At 42.4% G+C, this 19,377-nt stretch overlaps 1 protein-coding gene across 12 annotated transcripts in view; it reads right to left on the bottom strand.

The window, feature by feature from the left end:
- Window positions 1–10,776: 10,776 nt before the first annotated feature.
- KLHL13 (kelch like family member 13) overlaps window positions 10,777–19,377 on the bottom strand; it is a 92,507-nt gene continuing 83,906 nt past the window's right edge. For all 12 annotated transcript variants that reach the window (XM_054840069.1, XM_054840071.1, XM_054840065.1 and 9 more), the window contains one exon: window positions 10,777–17,504. In XM_054840069.1, coding sequence (XP_054696044.1) covers window positions 17,017–17,504 — 488 coding nt within the window. In that variant the 3' untranslated portion in view covers window positions 10,777–17,016. The remainder of the gene's footprint in view (window positions 17,505–19,377) is intronic.

Raw genomic sequence — 19,377 nt, 5'->3', positions numbered from 1 at the left:
AAAAATCTCTTTTCGCCTAGAAAAGTCCCAGAAGAAATTCCTAAATCTTAATTTGCTTCTGTCCTTATCTCCTTTGTGACAGGTCTCTGAAGCCTCCTCTGCTAAGCCAGGAAGATAAGAGCAGCAGCGCACAGGGTCTGCCTCCCCCTCTGCAGACAGAGCTGGCTGGACCGTGAACTTTAATTATGGAGCACAATCAGATGATCCATTAGAGAAAGGGCTTTTAAAACCCTATTTAAAATTTGATATGGAAGCCTCGATACCTTGCTGCTAAGTATAGCCCTTGCAGATGATGAAAGATGATGTTCAGCCCAGGCTGTCCCCTGAACCCACCTCCTCCTGCCAGTTGTTTCAGCTGCTCCCAGCTCGAGCCACTCTGGGTACATCAACTGCAGTGCAAGCAAGGAGGCAAACTGAAATTTTAAAGTTTATTCCAAAAAAAATTATAAAATGGCATTATAAGGATCAGCGCACTTCTGCCCTGCTGCTTGGGGGTAGTGCCTCAGCACTTCGCCAGACACTTGATACCATTTTGTTTTATTACTGCAGAGAACTATCAGGGAGACAGGCTGGGAACACTTAGAAAGCCTTTTTACAGGTTTATATTTAATTTAAGAATCTAATCTAATTCCTTCATAGCCTTTTCTTTTTGTTAAATTAGCACTTAATTCCTTCCTTGCTATTTGAATGAATTCACATCTGTGGTCAGCCAGAGAAGATGAAACTGGAAAATACAATTCTGGGGGTGTCATGCTGCATATGAGTAATGAGAACTAGGGGGGTTTTACATAGATTTTGACATTTAGTAATTTTCTTTAATACCACTTTTTGTTCTGTCTGACAATCTCATTACGACCTGGGGTTTGAGATTCACAGCCATGGCAAGTACAGAGACCAGATGTAACCAGACCTCAGCTCTGCTGCCTGCTCCAGCACTGGGAAGACGCAGCCTGCCCACCGAGCACAGCCATTGCCCTCCCAGGCATCACCGACACAGGCCATCAAGACCCTCTGAAACGTGCCCTAGGAGCTGCTGCCACTGTGCCAGAAGGGGGGCATCCAAGGGTGGAGAGGGTGTGTGCCAGACATGCTGAGAACTTGATGCCTCCTTGGAGTAATACAAAAGCACCTTTTCTCTTGCACATCTTCCCCTTTCATCGCATGCTCCCTTACTCCTGCTACTGCATTCCTTTTTCCTTCACTTTTTTAGGCCTCTAAACTATTCTGTATTTTCCTTCCCACCAAGCCAGACTCAATGCTGCTCACACCGTTGCTCTCACCAGCTCTAGTCTTCTCGCCTGGAGAAGGGAGATAAAAATTTTCTTAGCAAACCCCTATAAAATGACGGATGACTGACCGCTGCACTTTCCCCCTGGAGATCCCACTGGCATTGCTTGAGCTGGCAGTTTGCTGGGATTTTCTTATTTAGTGTGTGTCCATGCAGGTTCCTAAAGAGCATCTTAGGCATTGCAGGTCCTTTTATTATTTTTTCTGCTGAAGCCCCAGGCTCTGTCCAAGTCACCAGCTGCAGAGAAGCAGCCTGCACCTGTTCAGATACAAGAAAATATCACAGTGCTGGTATTTACCAGCAATTATGTAAAGCAAACTTTCACCTTGAGAACACATTGACATTATTCAAAACTTGTGCTCCCTTTTGCTTGTGCACATCACGATGGCAGCCGCAGCAAATTGCCACCCCGACTGTGCTGTACCGCACGGGTGGGGCTCTGATTTCTTCTCTCTCCCAGCACCAGGGCTCTTGCTCCCCACAGCAGGGCTGGGCACTTTCCCCTCCACCCTTCGGGTTTGCAGCTCCCAAAATGACTGTGCTGGTTTGGGCTGCGGTAGAGTTAATTTTCTTCATAATAGCCAGTTTGGGGCTATGTTTTGGGTTTGTGCTGAAAACAGCATTAATAACACAGGGATGTTTCAGTTCTTGCTGAGCAGTGCTGACACAGAGCCAAGGCCTCTTCTGCTCCCCACGCCACCCCACCAGCGAGTGGGCTGGGGGTGCACCCAGCAAGGAGTTGGGAGGGGACACAGCCAGGATAGCTGCTCATCTTCCCCTGCGTCCCTCTGTGTTACAGCTGCCATCCTCTCCTGCTGCAGAGTTTCCCTTCTTATCTGGGCAGCAGCTTGCAGGAAACCCAGGGACAGCTGACCCTGCACTGCAGCCGTGGGGGCATTGCTTTTGGCGGGCACTGGCTAAGAGTGCCCAGCCTGCAAAACCTGGATGTGGAAAAGGCAAAAGGTGGTGTTTCCAGCAGAATCGGTCCCCAGCGTGGCCTGGCAGGTCCTGCCCAGAGGCGAGAAAGGGGCTTTTCACGAGGGTTTTGAGCTGAGGGACCAAATGTTTAAGTTGCTGTCATGGTTTAACCCCAGCTGGCAACTAAGCACCACACAGCCGCTCACTCAGTCCCCCTCACAGGATGGGGGAAGAGAATTAGAAGGGTGAAATTGAGAAAACTCTTGGATTGAGATAAAAACAGTTTAATAGTTGAAATAATAATAATAAATTGTAATTAAAAGGAAAATGAGAGAAATAAACCCCAAGAAACTCAAGTGGTGCAAATGAAAACAATTGCTCATCACCAACTAACCAATGCCCAGCCAGTCCCCAAGCAGCAGCCCCCCCACCGACACCCCCCCACACACACACAGTTTTATTGCTGAGCATGACATCATGTGGTATGGAATATCCCAGCTGCCCACTGAAGAAGTGAAACTTTATGCAGCAGGAGAGGATGGCAGCCGTAACACAGAGGGACACAGAGGAAGATGAGCAGCAGGGCCCAAAGACCACAGAGACACATATCCTGTCTTGAGCAGCTAAAAATCTCTGCAGAGAACCAGGTACCAACCTGGGCTCTCTCCCTGCACACAAGAGGGTTTTCTGCTCACGCAGAGGTTCTCAGTCCCTGCCGCCATCAGGAACACGCACACAGGGCTGACCGTGCACAGGGACCTCACTGCACATGTGAGCTCAGCGACATGGTGTAACTGCTGGAGATGTCCACACACAAGCAGGTGCAGGCTGGGGCCCTCCACGCAGAGGCCAGGCAGCTGCAGGATGCTAACATTTGCTGGGCTGGTGCTGCTGTCTCAGAGCCCAATTACAGAGCCAGAGGCAGCGATGTGTTGGCCATCAGCAGCTCCCTTGCTCACTCATAGGTGTAATGCACCCAGATGAGTGATGAGAACTGGAGTACCTACCTGCCCCAGGGGCCAGCTTTAATTGCAGCATCATCCCTCCCAGGATGGGGGCCTCAGAGGGCAAAGTCTGTCCTCCCCAGGGACCAGCTGTGATCTTGAGGTCTCACTCTCTGGGCAACGTGCTCCAGGGCTCTGGTGGTCCTTTTGCTTCAGGTTGGTGCACTTGTCATTGCTTAGCATTTGCAACCAGCCTTCGAGGATCATTTCCGTGAACCAGGGCGATACGTCATCTGATCAGTTTGCTTACCATGCAAGTGAGTTTTGCTGCTCATTACATGAAAAAAGCAGCTTTAATTTGGGGAAGGCAGCTTTAATCCTGCTGGAGGAGAAAACCCATCAGGAGTTCATTTAGCGCAGTTCGGCAGGAGCTCTGCATGTCGGCTCTCACGCCATCAGACACTTAGTAAGAGGCAACTCCAATTGAGAATTAACCCATTTTGCAGTTACTGCTAAACCTCTGGGTTTAATTATTTTAAGGAAAGTATTTTAATCCCCATTGCTGGTCTTTCCCAGAGACCTCACAGCCTCAAAGCAGGTTCCTTTCTACAATGGCAACTTCAGGACCTTCTCTAAGGTAGGCTGGATACAGAGCTCAAGTGGCCCCAGGCCATCAGACCCATCCAGGTATCCCAAGACCATCAGCCTCAATGACTCTTCTACACGTAGAAATAGGCTTTTTTTTCCCCTCCCTCCATTGGTGCAGCTAAAGTTTATTTTCCTTTATGCCAAGCCTGTACTCCTGAACAACAGACTGCCCTCAGAGAAGGATGGAAAGGGACTGTCTAGAGGTTTGTGTATTGTAAGGTCACAGCAGGCTTTCCCTGATGTAAGTCACCAATAGCACGGCTAGACACACTAAATGACATAAAAGTCTAAAATGGACAATTATATTTAATTTCAAAGTGATACTTACCCTACTTGGAAAGAGCACTGATTTACCGTGTCTAATCCTTTGCAAAATGTCTGTAGAGTAAATAGCAATATTTAATGCAACCATATTCTCTTGGTGGTCTTGTTAGTCTATCCTCTTGCTAAAAATACTCTTGGTTTGTCTCTGGGAATACAGTAATTCTCATTAGCAAATCATGGTTAGTCTTATCTAATACAACAGCACAGACTAATATACATGGAAAATACATCAAAGAATCTAAACGATGGCTTTATGACTTTCTGAGTAGTAAAAATAATCGAAGTGATCAGTTATTTTCTTGTGAGAATAGAAAAAGAAACCCAAGCCACTACATACAAAAACTAGCGATAATCTTGTGCATGTATAAATTAGACCATACACATCATTGTGCTCAGACCATCATCATACCCACAGCTACGTCCTTTCATTACCTTTATGGCGTATCTTGGAGGTCCTTGACACAAGCCATACCTACCTGGCAGGGTTATGTGCCAGCTGGAAACAACACCTCAAAGTGCTCTACTTCCACACCATGCTCATTTTGGTTTCTTAAGTCGTAGCTTTCCAACGTCTCTTTGTCACAAGAACTTGGCCCCCGAATTACAGGCAGTTGCTTGCTGAATTTCTCCAAAGCGGGTGTTGCTTTCACACCATCCCTGCAGAAATACTCCAGCCTTCAGGAAGCAGCACAAACCCTGCATTGCCCTTTCACACAAAGCCTTAATTTGCAAAAAAAACCCCTGTGTATTTTATAGAAGTGTGAAAGCAAGTAACTGGGAATTCTTAAGACTATACAAAGCACCTCCCATAAGCATGCTAGGCCTGGGACTGGTTTGGGCTCAACCTTAAATCAGGATCTCCCTTTCTCCCTCCCTGTCCCTCAAGGTCAGATCCCTTATTTACCAGCAACTAGGCTACTTGTTTAGATGACTTATAGGCAGGAGAAGCACCTAGTTACCCTGCAAAATAGCATCAGGAAGACAAAAAACAATCACACCCACAGGTTTATTTTTATTGTTGTAACAAAGATTACCCATCAATGAAGAAATGTAATGACGCTTTTTTGAAATACAGGACAACTTTTGGGGGCTTAAAAAAAAAAAAGAAATATTCCCAAACCCCCCAGACTTACAGATTTTTTGCCTGGCAGTGGGACTCTCTCGAGATCTGGTTAGACAGCAAATAGCACTTTGCATGCAAGAGCTCGTTTGCCTTTTCTGCTTCATATAGCTTCTATATTGAGAAAATGAAGTGACCAAAGTAATTTTCACATTCTCCAGAAGGCATCCAGTTTGGAGATCACCCACTCAAACAGCATGGCTGAGCAAGGAGCAGTCCGTAACAACAGTGGCAGCCCAAAACTGCTGGGCAGGCAAGTGCTGAATCCGGCCCCTCACAAATGAGAACAGGCTGTGAGAGATGAGGCTGAGGATGCCTGCAGTGAGCCTGGCTGCAGGTGAGATGCTTCTTTCTCTGGAGGAAAGCTGTGCCCGGGAGGGTATTGAAGCTCTCGGGTACCAGGCAGCCTTGCACAAGGCCTGAGTACTTCCCTGGTCTCCACCACCCTCTTTAAGCAGCAAAACCCTAGGAACCTATCAAACAGGCTGAAACGTAAGCAGTATTTTTACTAGAATTGCTTTAAAATTGCTGTAGCTTTCATAAAACTCATTTTACCAGTAATTTTTTCATGTTGTTTAGGTAAAAAAAAAAGCCCAATCACTGTCTGGTGACAGCCACAAACAAAACTCACACCACCCTGTGCCTGTCGTAATGCTAGCAATGCGCTCCAGATTATTTCTGAGCCTAATATTACTTGAAATAGCTTTTCAAGACACGTAAATCTGATCGGTGACCCACACACAAGTATCTTGCCTTGTTCCACATCATTCACTGAAGCTGGAAGAAAAATGGACCTCAAATGAACATAAAAAATTGTATCTGAGTCTTTTTCAACTAAGTGAAATCAGTTTCCCCGTTACATGTCTCTTGTTTATCGCCTCATTAAGCTGTGAACACATGATTATTGGTGACAGATATTCTAATAAGTAAACAAAGTTACTTTTAATTAGTAACCGAAGTTACTTTTACTGAATAAGTAAACTGTAAAGCTTTCTTGTGTGCCTACGGAATTTATTTTCTCTTATATTGTCTATGATTATGTTACCAGAGGCCTCCTATTAGGCAAACCTGATAAACGAAGCACAAAAATACAAGGCAAGGTCTGAATAGGACAAATGTTGCTGGTGAAATGGCTGGTGGGGCCGTAGAGTTTGTAAGAACAAGTTGCCACTAACCTGCCGCACCTCTTCCCAGTCTCTTAATGATGGAAAGCAAAAGTGGGAGCTTGTTGAGAAGTGGTAAAGCACTTCCTACAGGCAATGAGAAGGAGCGGGGCTGAAACTGCCATATATTTGCCACTGTAGTGCAGTTTTCCAACCAAATGTTGATGTATAAACCATCATCCATCAACTACGATGCAACGAACAGTAAAAATGGAAGAACAGTTAGCTGCTATTTAGCCACTCTAGTTTTCTATTTAGTCATTCAAGGTGGCTTGATTTTTCCCTTTTCTTTTTTTAAACAATTCATCCCACTCCACCTTGACAGCTTGTTTACAATTTGTTTTTACCCACAGACAGCTGACAGATGTGATGTGATTAGCAAGACAAGACAGCCTAAATACAGAGCAGACAGCACAGCAGAAGACACACACCAGGACTGCAAGCTACTTTGCATGCTTTGACATACCTACAAGTCCTGAAGTCTGCATCTGAAAGTAGAGATGGGCATTAACCCCTGCAATTCCAGGCAAGGTTAGGTTTCAAAACTGACTGCACTTAGGAGCAGACCCAGTTTCTGTAGAATTATAGAGAAAAAGCAGGTGGCTCAACTGTGGCTCAACTCTTTCAGACAGGAACATTTTCAGCTCAGTTCCACGATCGTTAGCAGAGTACTAAAATAATTATTGCAGTTCAGCTTGTGCACTGGTGACCTTCTCCTTGATGCCACCTCCACAGTGCTATGGTAACAGGAGCCCGTGCAGCAGAGTGCCACAGCTGCTCTGATCTGCAGGAGCAGAGGTGCCTGTGGGGAAACACTCCCCTCCAATATTCTCAGTTGTCAGACATCAAGTGATCTGTGTATTTTCCAAGCAAAGGGGTAGGGATCAGGAGGAAGAGGAAAAACAAAGAAATTGCCTAACAAATCCAAATTAGTATCTCCAGTGGTAGTAAATTCAAATACCTGGGGCCACCCTTACTCAGGTCTTGACATCGCATGCTTTGGCTTCTCAAAAAAAGCAGAGGCATTAACCAACAGGGACGAGTATCTCTTGGCTCAGAACACAGCTGGCTAAGATGCCACCACATTTTTTTAATTGTTATCTGAAAGATGGGGAAGCCTTCTCACCATGTGTGTGGCAGTGCTATTTCACTGTGGCTGAAAGCTCAGCACCAGCCAAACGGGACACCCAGCCAGGTTGCGGCCACTTCCCACACTTGAGCAGGGATGGTTCAGAGCCAGGAGGGGCAGCTTGGACCACATAAATCTGTACTACACCAGACTTTCAATCAGTTACTCCTGCAGTGAGCCCAGTTACTTGCAGCAATTCAATAACTGTTTTCATAAAACAACCAGTGCTTTCCTGCTGAGGTTCTCTCACGCCTTCCATGTGTGGCCAATACAGCTACTTGACAGCATAGTCTTTGCTGTTGATATCAAAAAGCCCTGAACTTGACCTACCTACCCTCAGGCAGATCACAAGATGTTAGGGCTTTTGAAAAAAATAAATAAATAAGTAATATCAACAAAGTGTCAGAGGAAAAAGTCCTTCAAACCCTAGATGATAACCAGCATCAAAAGAGTGTGATAAATTATTTGCTCCCAGTTCATGCATAAGGGAACACAGACTGTCCAGACGGCTTAGAAAAGGAACAGGAAAGAGAAAGCTCTTCCTTTAGCGAACAGGAGAATTACGGAAATACAGATGCATCACACCCTCCTACCAAGACCCACTCCCTGGGTTGACATATTGCGCGTTTCTCTGCTTAATTCTAATCCATTTCTAGAACTAACCCGTTTCTAGTTCTAGGGACTAAGATGAACAGAGTTTAATAGCTTGGTACTGCAAAGTCAGTTCTGTGTGGGTCATGCGGTGGAGGGGAAGACTGGAAGCAGGGGCTCTTGTAAAAAGAAATTCCTGTGATTTTTAACTTGTTTGCTAATTTATAGACTGATTTTATACTGCCCAAAATAGTAACTGCTATTTCCCTTCAGCCAGTGGACTGTTAATGAAGCTGGAATTTGTCCCAGCAACCATATGACACACATCATCTCTATCAACTTATCTAAATTCCAGAAAGTCCACATTTATAAGTGTGTAAATATGGAAGAGGAAAATGAAATGTGATTTCTTAAGAAGTGCATGTTCTGGAGTAACCCTACACTGCAAGATGCAGCTGTTTATTGAATGGCATGGTTTCTCACACCACGTGGTGTTAAAGGAAGACCAGAAAAATTCATCTTAATTTGGAATAGACAGTAAAAATGAGGAGTGATGTAAAACGTGCAACATCTTTTAAAGCTCCTAGATCTAATGCCTGGTCTAATGCAAATGTATGTTTACAAATAGGATGGGTTTTCTTTGGAGAGGAAGTAAGGAGGGGGAGAACAAAAAGGGCTTTTTTCTCATCAGCATCACTAAGTACAGGACATATGCTTGGTGACACAAGGTCAGTCACGTTCCTAACTGCTTAGCCACTGCATGCCCCAGCCTGTCTAGAGTAAGAGACAAAATGTGTGAGAAATATTTAAGGACTACACAGAAAATGGAGGGGGGATGCCAACCCTCTCCAACATCAGTGGCCAATGAGTGCTAAAACTGAGTGGTCTCACCTAGACATCCTCTTACAGTGACCTCTACATGCAATGATTGCAGCTCAAGTTTGCCCTATGCTTTGGAGAGTGAAGATTCAAATTATTCCTATGAACAATCAAGGATTAAAAAAAAAAAATCCTTCCACACTGCCAGTTGAAGACATTTTCAGGGCTCTGCTGTCTGCACAGGAGCCACGCTACAAGCCTTGCTCGTCCCTGCTCAGGCAGGCACAGACAGCACCCGACCTGAGCAAACCCTTGTTCCCTCCACTGACCTTCAGCTTCCCGGCGCCACGGGGTGGAGCCCCACCTGGGACAGAGGTGGCCACGCGATGATGGTCCTTGGTTTTGGGCAGCCACTCTCGCTGCGGGGAGCTGACCCGTCCCTTGGGCAGGTGGACGGAAACGGGATTCGAGGCTGGCTGCCTCGGTGCAGATGAGTGTGCATTGTTATTCCACGGCATGTGACAAAAGTAACAGCTTGGGGAATAACACAAAGGTATTTGATTTTTTTTCCTGTCCCAGCCCTGTATCACTGCAGGCCAAACGGAAACCTCCTGGGTTATTAAACAAGATAAATTTGACAGGATTGTAAATCATAAAATTGTCCCAAATTGCAGAGGTGCTGACAGCATACGCTATAATCTGGTCGGTATCTGATGTTTCTTTTTCTTTGTTTCTTCTTGCCACAGGAAGAAACATCCCCTCCTTAAATCTCTACAGCAAAAAGCAGCAGCAGCAATGCCAAAAAACTTGAACGATGAACCAAAACCTGACATTTCATGTTATCTTTGCTGGGTTCAAGTAAATGCAATAATGCTATAATAGACACAGAAAATGGCTTTAAAAATTGTTTCAAAAGACCCCAATAGTATACCCTATAATATTCTATGTAATTTAAAGATATTATTCAGAGTTGACTATAAAGAACACATGGGAACTAGGCATCATTCATGTGATTACAGCAGAAAAGTGAGGCATTTGTTATATATGAGCATATGAGACATCCCATATATACACACAGTCAAATGTTAATAGTGTTGCATATCAACAGAAGCAATCTGTCTGTATTGGGGACAGACTGGGAGATTTACTTAATTGTCTTTATTTACAGCAACAACCCTTTCATTGTTACTACCCTGAACTCCCCACAAAGACACTAAGGGACAGCAACTCTCCCTCCCCTTCCTAGACACACAGGCTTTCAGACTGAGACATTGACTTTTCTTTCTTAACTGCAATTAAGCTGCTGCTTTGATTTTCCATCCAAGTTCAGTTCTCCTGGCCCCAGTGCAGGTTCCCTAGTTACACAAGGTTGTTCCTTTGAAGCTGGGAGAGCATCGCTCTCAACAAGCCTTTGTGGGCAGAAAGGGAGCCTTGCAGGCAGAGGCTGAGTAAACCTCACAAGCCAGTGCTCTACCCACCTATTAGCAAAGAATACACACTCTCTCTAAAAAGGCTACGTAGGTAGTATTTGCAAAAATATATCTGAAAAAATAAAACATTCAAAACCGAGTTAACAAGCACAGGCCAAAATAAGCTGCATTTAAATGTCTGACTCAGGGCAGGTCTATTCTTCAAAGCAAATTATTTTTCCAGCTGTATTTTACTGTTAGGAAAAGGGATGACCCCTCTTTACCACAGCCAACAATGCAGCACAGGAGCCTGTCCCATTAGCAGGAGTTATATGACTTTGTAATGGTAGCTGTCAAAGGTTTGGGTAAAAATATGGAAAGATACGCTGGCAGGCACTGTGTAAAAAGACATGGGAAGGGAACTCAGGTGATCAGTGGTGTGTTTATTTCGGTGCATAAAACATGTAGGGAAAATTATTTCCACACTTCTAAGAAAAGGTTACAAGCAATGACAAACAAATAGAAAAGAAACCAAGCAATTTTTTTTACAGTGATGTGAACAATGGAGGTAAAGGCAAAGTTGTTAATTCAACAGAGGCCAAGTATTGTGGAACAATCCTGGATATGGAGAACACATGTTAAAATGGACCAATTTTAATTTTTTCCTTCATTAATTGATATTATTCTGTGAGTTAATGTTGAAAATCTGAAGCATTCCTACAGGTCTTTCTCCCACAGTGTTGTGCAGGCAGATGAGAGTAAACCAGCTTGCTCACTTCTGGGATCTGGGAAGCGTGACCAAGCCCTGACCCTCCCTCCTGCAATTTCGATACGGGCACAGAAGAAAGAAAGGGCAGAAGCAATAGCCAAGAAAGAACTATTGCATACCAAAGAGTTACTATATTTACCCACTTCCAGAGGACTCAGCAGCTCTGGTACACAATGCTCCTTGAAAAGAGGACAAGGAGATTCTGGTTGTCTTTAGATGCCAGGGTAACTAAAATTCTAGGTCAGCCTTAAGAGATTTGCCTCCTGCACACAGATTTTAGCTGGGTTTGGGAATATTTGCCTGCAGGGCAGCAATGGGCTGCTGGGTAATGAAATGTCAAAGCCATGGTCCTCATTCCCCAGCTTCTCATAATCTTTAGCAGGCCAGAACCACTACATACTTTAGATAGAAGATCAAAGCTCAAATTTGTTCTGGAACTCAATCAACAGGCGATATGGAAGACAGGAGAGGTTCTTTTACCCGTGCCCAGAGAAAACACACCCCAGCCAATGCAGAATGCTGCGGTCTAAGGGGCGACACAGAGACAGGCCAGCCAAGAGTGCAAGCAGGTATGACCAACTGAGCTCTGGTTCACCTAAGCCAACTACAAATTATTAAAAAAGAAAAATAAATAAATATATATATCTTGCTCCAGACAGCCTGTGGGAGCTAAATGTCCAAATGAACCTACAAAACATGCCAACGAACTCTAAAAAATGCTTTTTTTTCTGCCTAGATTATAATTTTACTCTGCAAATTTACTAGCTTTGCATGTTTCCAGTCCAAAGACATTTTCATCTGAGATCTTTTCACATCACAAACTGAATTCTTATAAAGGCTTAGGAAACAAAGCCCTGAATAGAAAACTTTTTAATGAATATGTGGATAACCTGACAGCATTCAGCTAGCTCAGAAAGAACCAACTGAACCTTTCACTCCCACTACAGATTCAGAGAGGCATCACTCATTTCATGAATAAAAAGTGAAAAACCCGAATAGCAGCAACAAACACTCTCAAAGATGAGGAAAAAAACCCCAGCATTCAAGATCCAAAATAATACACAGAGGAGGCGGCAATCCCCATTCCAGACCATCCCTTCTGGAATGTCAGCCATGCTCCTGCTGTAGCACCACTCCCAGGTTATCTGGGCTTGCATCTTCTACAAATCACCTGGTTGTTAAATAAACTCCGGAGGACTCGTGTGTATCGCTCATGCAGAAATTCCTAACAAAAACTAGCCATGTTGTTTTACCAAGTAAGATATGTTGTGAAACAAATCCCACCACATTTTCCCCAGAGTAGGTAATCAGCAGGTCCAACAGGGCTGGACATGAAAAGATAGAGCCTAGGGACTCAGAAAAGTTCACTTAATGATGTGTAGAAGACTGGCAACAAGAACATGTGAACTGGTGGCAGTCAGTAAAGTCATCCTCATTCCCTAGCTTGCTCTCAAAACCAATCACCTTTTCACAGCTGATAGGGTCCTGCAATACTCATGGGACCAAAGACTTATCATTAAACAAAGCATACATAACTCTGCATTTTAAGACTTCTTTTTTCTGACCACATCTGTACACAGAGAACTATCATTCACATTTTTAGTTAAAATACAAAAGAAAAACATATCTGATAAGCCGCATATGCTGCGCAAGTAAAGAACACTTTCACAGAGCATGGAAAGCAAGTGCTACATGAGAGAGCTTGACTCACCCTCCAGATCCGTGGGTAATCTATCACTACACACAACTTAAAACACCATGTAAGGTGTAAGCCAGGAGGAAATGGGACATGCATGACTCCAACACACACATACCTTTTACTAGGTTAAAATTGCTTATATATTTCCATGTATGCATTTATCAAAGTATGTTACATACCAGCAGTATGCTATTTTCTCCCTTGACGTGAGGACCATGCCACTAGAAAAGCTTCAGCTTTACCAATTATGATTAGGAGCAGATGAAGTAACAGAGATGTTAGCTACAAAAAGGAAGAATTAAAAAAACCTAGCTACCAGTAGAGTCAGACACCAATGCAAAGATGAGGTAATTACCAGCTGGAGGGTAAATTAAGAAGTAACAACAATCTAGTAAGTAGAGTGAACTTTGCAAAAAAGTGCTCCAGATCAGAATCCCCAAATCTTTGGCTATAAACTTCTCCAGACATTTGTATTGCACTTATTGCTGTGGCATCAAATTATTTTTTGATGTCCAACCAGCCTGTCAGATTAAGGCTGTAAGCCTTTGGGGAGAATTTATTTATCTGTATGCAGACTGCCCTAATCCATGATTTCCATTATTCTGCTAAGGAATCAGACTATTGGTTTGAGCTTCTGTTACTAATATGCTACTCCTTGAAGATTCCCCCCCTCAGAAACAGAATGGGCAATTTAAAAATAGCATTGGTATGAGAAACAGCTCATTTTTATCCTAGCAAGAGGTTCAAACTCACAGTGATTCTTCAGCACAAAGGAGCTCTAGGGCTGCAGGTCAGGCTGTCAGCCAGCCGCCTTCTGCTGCTCCAGTTCTCACCCCTTCATGACAACTCCATTATCCCAAGAATGCCAAGACTGCAAATGCCCCAGGATAGGTTGGGTCCTGCCATGAATTGCTCTCCCTGAGCCAGACTCTCAGACTTTGTACAACTTTTTAAGGGAAGGGGAACCATGGAAAACTGGACATCTGCAGATGGTCATCTCTTTGATGTGAACAGGGCAAAGAAACTTCAAATAATCTGGGTTTTCCCAGGTTTTCTTTCCCATCTTTCTTACCCTATTTCAAAACACAGCACAAGGGAAACTTCATCCCAGGCGTCTCGAGTCATTCAGAGTACTGTGTGTTTCTTTGCAGGGATATCAGCTGGGCCTTTTGCCGAGTTGTATATGGAAGCAAGCACTTCCGGCATTTGCTGCTAGTTGGGCACAAAAAAAGCCAAGTCCAAATGAATTCTAAGATTGCAGAGTGGGTCTGCCATCATCAGGACAGCTCCAGCAGCTCTCCCTGCTAGCACACTAATGTAGTCTTATTTGCATTCAGGTCAAATATCTACTAATTGCTTTTTATCCAGATGCTTTTCTAATTTAGGCACTGTAACTGCAAAAATGAAAGCATTCACGATTTATGAAAAAAGAGGTGGCTGCTTATCATCTGGATGCTGCTGGCTCTAGATACTATGACGGGCTTACTCTTCATAAAAGCAGCCTTACTGAAAATGGAGACTGAATATCTGCTATATCTACCTGTACTCCCAGAGCTGTGGATTCAGAGATGGAAAGGGTTTGCTATGCTACAGTTAAGAAAGATGTAATGAGCATCAAGTCATTTTACACTGCATTACAGAAGGAAACAGTCTGCAGGTTTTGGCAAATCTTTGATGCTTGCTTTTCAATCCTGGTGAGTAGATGTTAACTAAGGTCATTATGAACACTTCAATCCAGAGGGAGATATAAGAAAAAACCTCAAAGATTAATTTGATTGAAGCACTACATTTAATCCACTATGCTATGTCCAACACTGATGACAAAATGACACTCAAAAAGAATTCTTCCACTTTAAGTAGAATAGATAATGAGTCACTAAAAAAATAAATCTCTACGTTGTGGCCATACACAATAGCTCCTGGGCTATTCTCAAGGCTCAGACACAAACTTTGACATCCTGACTTCTAACTATCTCATAATGGTTAGAACTCACCCTAAGCTTCTTCCGAACAGAGAACTGGTGAAGATACTCACTTCTTTTAAGTGTGAGTCTCCTCATCCCCAGCATACAGACAGCAGGATATATTTACACTATCCAAAAGGAGTTGCAACTACTTCAACTACTTTTTAGTTTAATTAATAAAATAAAAATGGAATATGGATTTCAGGGGATTTAAACTCAAGCAGGCTCTAAAATCCGGTCTCTGAGATGGAAAAAAAAATTAGTCGTATGTGACACTTAAATGACTGACACATACTTAAATGACAGAGCAACATTTTCCTATCTGGTGCTTTGCACAGCATTAGAAGAGTATTCTTAAGGTGATGAGTCAATTCATCCTGACTGGCTGCTTTCCAAGAATATCCACTGGTGCCACTATTAACACCTGTAACAACCTTGCACAGCTACACAGAATTAAGATTATTTTTTTTTTAAAGAGGAAGAATTACTTTTGATTTTAGCTAAAACAATTGTGAAACCTAAAGCTTACACATACATTTTGGTAGTGATCATTACTAGTAAACTGCATAAAGAATAAATATCAGTACTTCCAAAATTGACACCATCATAACACTGCTGCTTGATGCATCAAGCAGGGACAAAATACAAATAGCATACTCCCGACGGAAGTCTATTAAGCTTTACAATGTTATTGGTAATAAGTAGCACAATAGAATAAGCTGATTAAAACAGTTTTCCCCAGATGATGCCCCTCTGACTGTGTTCATTAGCAAAACCACTTGTAACATACGATGAGAAGTTCAGAACAAGCACGATGGTATTAGCTTTCTATAAGCACTCAGAACTGCAATTTGTCAGCAGTACACTGTATTTTTGAGCAGATAAAGATTTCTGTAAATTTGCATGGCTGCACACAAACAGTAGTTCTCCAAGGAAAAAAAAAAAATTAAGACACAGTTTGTTGTTTTGTCAGTCCTTAACAAAATGAACACATCGGGCCAAAACAGTTTCTTAAAAGTAGGTCAAAAATACCCATTCATGATCACTTCTGCATTGGTTTCCTAGCAAATTAATCTACCCACACAGATATACGTAATGCGTATCCTGGAGACAGTGAGGCAGAGGAAGAAAACCAAATACATTAATGAGGTAGCTTAGACTGAATAACTGCAGTTAAAAGTTTTATTGAACAAAAGAAGGTAAAATGTGGTAGTCCAAGTTCACTGAGCAAAAGCAGCTCTCTCGCTGAAGCTGCACTTTGTGCTAAATAACCTTATTAACTGAGACTATACAGAGGACACATTATGCAAGTTCTCAACAGCAAAGGAGAAAATGTAGATTAAATTTGATCTGATGGAACGATTTGGTCAAATTCTGTGACAAGTTAATGTTTCTAGCCCTTATCTACCCATATTCAGTACAGGCATACAACAGAATATACAACTGCACTGAATTCCCATTAGTTAATAGTGTGTGCTCCCATGCAAGTGGAAGCCAATTCCTGAAAAACACCAAATTAAAAACCCCAAACATTTTAAATCTTTTGTTTGAAGTGTCACTCAAGCGACTCAGGAAAAACACTCGATATATGTTATAAAAAACTCTCGGCCTCTACAAGGTCTGCTTCCTGTATAGTGTTAATAGTTTAAAATTATTTCTCCCCTCTGCCTAAGAAACTTCATATGCTCTGAAAGCACCCACAAAGTCAGGTGGGTAAAACAGATATGTCAAAAATACTCTGTGAAAAGAGGGAGGTAGCTCAGGCCCCTTGGCAACCTTCTGTCATAGTTCACATTGACGTGATCTACCTCCCCTTGTAATCAGCAGTCAAAAATGAAAGGAAAAAGGATTTCAACTATGAAATTTACTGAAAGAACATGTTCAATACAAAGTCATCAAATTTGACTCATTGGGCTTCCAAATGTAAGCTATAAGGTACCTCACACCCAATACACAACATTAATAATGTACCTAGTTCATACATTTTATAGACAATATCTTCTCATCTGTTAAACATTTGGCTCGGGTGAGTACATCTTTTTTTGTTAACCACTTGACAAACATTCTAGGCCAAACAAACAGCACAATTAATGTCAAGGTCTTTTTTTTTTTTTCCAGTAATTGTACGAAATGCTGTAGGCTAAGCCTAACAGAAACTACTGAAGAAAAATAATAGACTCCATGATGCAGTGCAAAGGTGTTACTACAACATCATAAGTCAAGGGATGTTTCTAAGGTGCTGAAAGAGGAGATTCTCTAGACGGTGACCCCGTATTGTCCTCCGGTGGGAAAACAGTAAGAGTGCAGGCTCGAATGCCACCAAGCGATTCTGGAAGGTCAAATACTTTATGCCACTCATCTTTCTCTGGATCATATTTCTGAACTATTTCCACCATGCACCGATTATTCCAAGAATATCCTCCAACAACATAGATTTTATTTTCAAAGACAGCAACCCCAACATCACTTTGCCCACGTAACATGGCAGCAATTGGAGTCCACTGGTCTAGAGTCGGTGAGTAATATTCACAGCTTAGAACATCATCATAATCACTCGTTCCTCTAAAGTGATTTCCACCAATAACATATAGCTTGTCTCCTACAGTACACATGCAATGCAGACCTCTGACCGTTGTCATCGGAGCTTTCTGAGTCCATTTGTCTGTGTCGGGGTCAAAACACATAAGTTCCTTTTGGAAAGTATCATGGGTAATTCCCCCTAGAAAAATAAAAACACATTAGAGCAGTGCTCACCCTAATAAGCAATAAATAGCATAAACAAACATTTTCATTAATTTATTCAGCCTTCCCTAAAACTTTTTCACATTAGCTTAGATTACTATCACATATGTGCTCCATTTCAAAGGACATTTTTAATGTACCTTGTCCCTTTAAATCTGCATATGGAAAGAAGTCACATGTCATACAGCACTTCAGTACGTAAGATGATGCTGGCAGTTTAAAAGAACAAAAACTTGATACATATGCTTCGTTTTAGCAAAATTATTTCTTTGCTTACATTTTTTCAGTTTGCTTGTTTTGTTTTTCACCATCAAGAAAACAGGAATTCATTTCCCTTTCAAATTTTGATACTACACTGTTGTGTTTTAAGTGGTCCTACCACATAGCAGAATTTTCTTCAGAACACTTTTTTCATCGACTTGAACTGAAGAGAGAGAGGACATTGACTTCAAATATTCTTCTGTTAATAGATGCCTATGGTTCTCTCTATATTTACCTTCTCCATGGCTCCCTGCAAAAGCAGTTGGAGAGGCTTCAGGGGAAATGACAGGACGATTTCCCATCAGTGGATGAAATGTCCCACCTTTCCACAAGGTCAGTAGGCAGGTCAGAAAGCAGTCACACCAATTTCAGACACTGTAGGTTTATTAGCTATGGTTTAAGACCATAATGCAACTATATTTGAGGTGCTAAAAAATATGCAGAGAACACACTGCTACCGAACAACCTCCTGCTGGGCTAACCATTCAACATTGAATTATCATGCTTGGGTTATTAGCAGACAGAGATAGCACAGTGTCTATAGGAAGTTATGCAAGAAAGTACTTCAATCTCCAGCTGGACAGTAAGAATTAAATACAGAAAAAATAGGGGGACTGTCCAGCCCTGATACTTAATGACAGCCATAGTAGTGGCATTGCTTGGGAGCCTATCAGGGAGACAGAGGCTTTAACAACAAAGGAACCAATCTTCACATTTTCATCCCCAAAGTGTCCAGACTCACAGGGCTATCTGAGAGGACAGGAAGAGGAAAAAAAAAAATATGTGGGAAATACACACTATTTATATGAAAAAAAATCACAGCAGGGAGCATATAAGTGTGCCACCTGCAGTAAAGCAAGCAAAAGGGGCAAAAAAGTACAAATAGCAGCACAATGGTTAGCTTAATGGACTTGCTCATAGAAAAATAAGCAGCTGTACCTTACGGCAAATTTTAAAACAAATCCCTCCTAGTCTACTGGCACAAGGCCCCCTTATCCAAAATACCCCGAAGATCAATCTACTCCAGTGCATATCCCCACCAGCTCTTCACAGCTAAGCAACCTGAATTTCAGCTTAGTTCTTAGAAGGCATCCCTTAAAATCGCAGTAGGAGAACATATATAGGTCTGATCTCTGTAGAGATCACTGGCAGACAGATTGAATCTTCTTTAAAAACTGAGCAGATATCAGATTTTCAGAAAACCTGCCCCCAGTTTGGAAAAAAATGGAATGAAACTATAACCTCGGTGACATATAGGACTGAGCATATTACAAATGAAAGACTAGCGAAAGTACAGACATTATTCATATATTGTGATTAACATGAAAACTTATCCCTTGCCATTAGCTCAGTGAAGGCAGATGTTCTTCTTTAAAGTATAAAAATTTCCAGTGCTAACCAAAATGCAAAGTAGATGTGTTTAACGGTTATTTCTATATCAATGTATCTATGTGCTGTTGCCACAAAAAATTTATTCTGACAGTTAAAGTAACTGCTTTGGAGTTCAGAGCTATCCTTTACTAAGTAAGTGCATAATAGTATCAAAAATAATTTTGTCAGACTCTGCAGTATATGTGTTATTTGGCTGG

The sequence above is a fragment of the Grus americana genome, chromosome 12, assembly GCF_028858705.1.
Source record: "Grus americana isolate bGruAme1 chromosome 12, bGruAme1.mat, whole genome shotgun sequence".
NCBI lineage: Eukaryota > Metazoa > Chordata > Aves > Gruiformes > Gruidae > Grus > Grus americana.
Note: the sequence above shows the minus strand (reverse complement) of the source record. Positions and strands in the feature narration are given on the sequence as shown.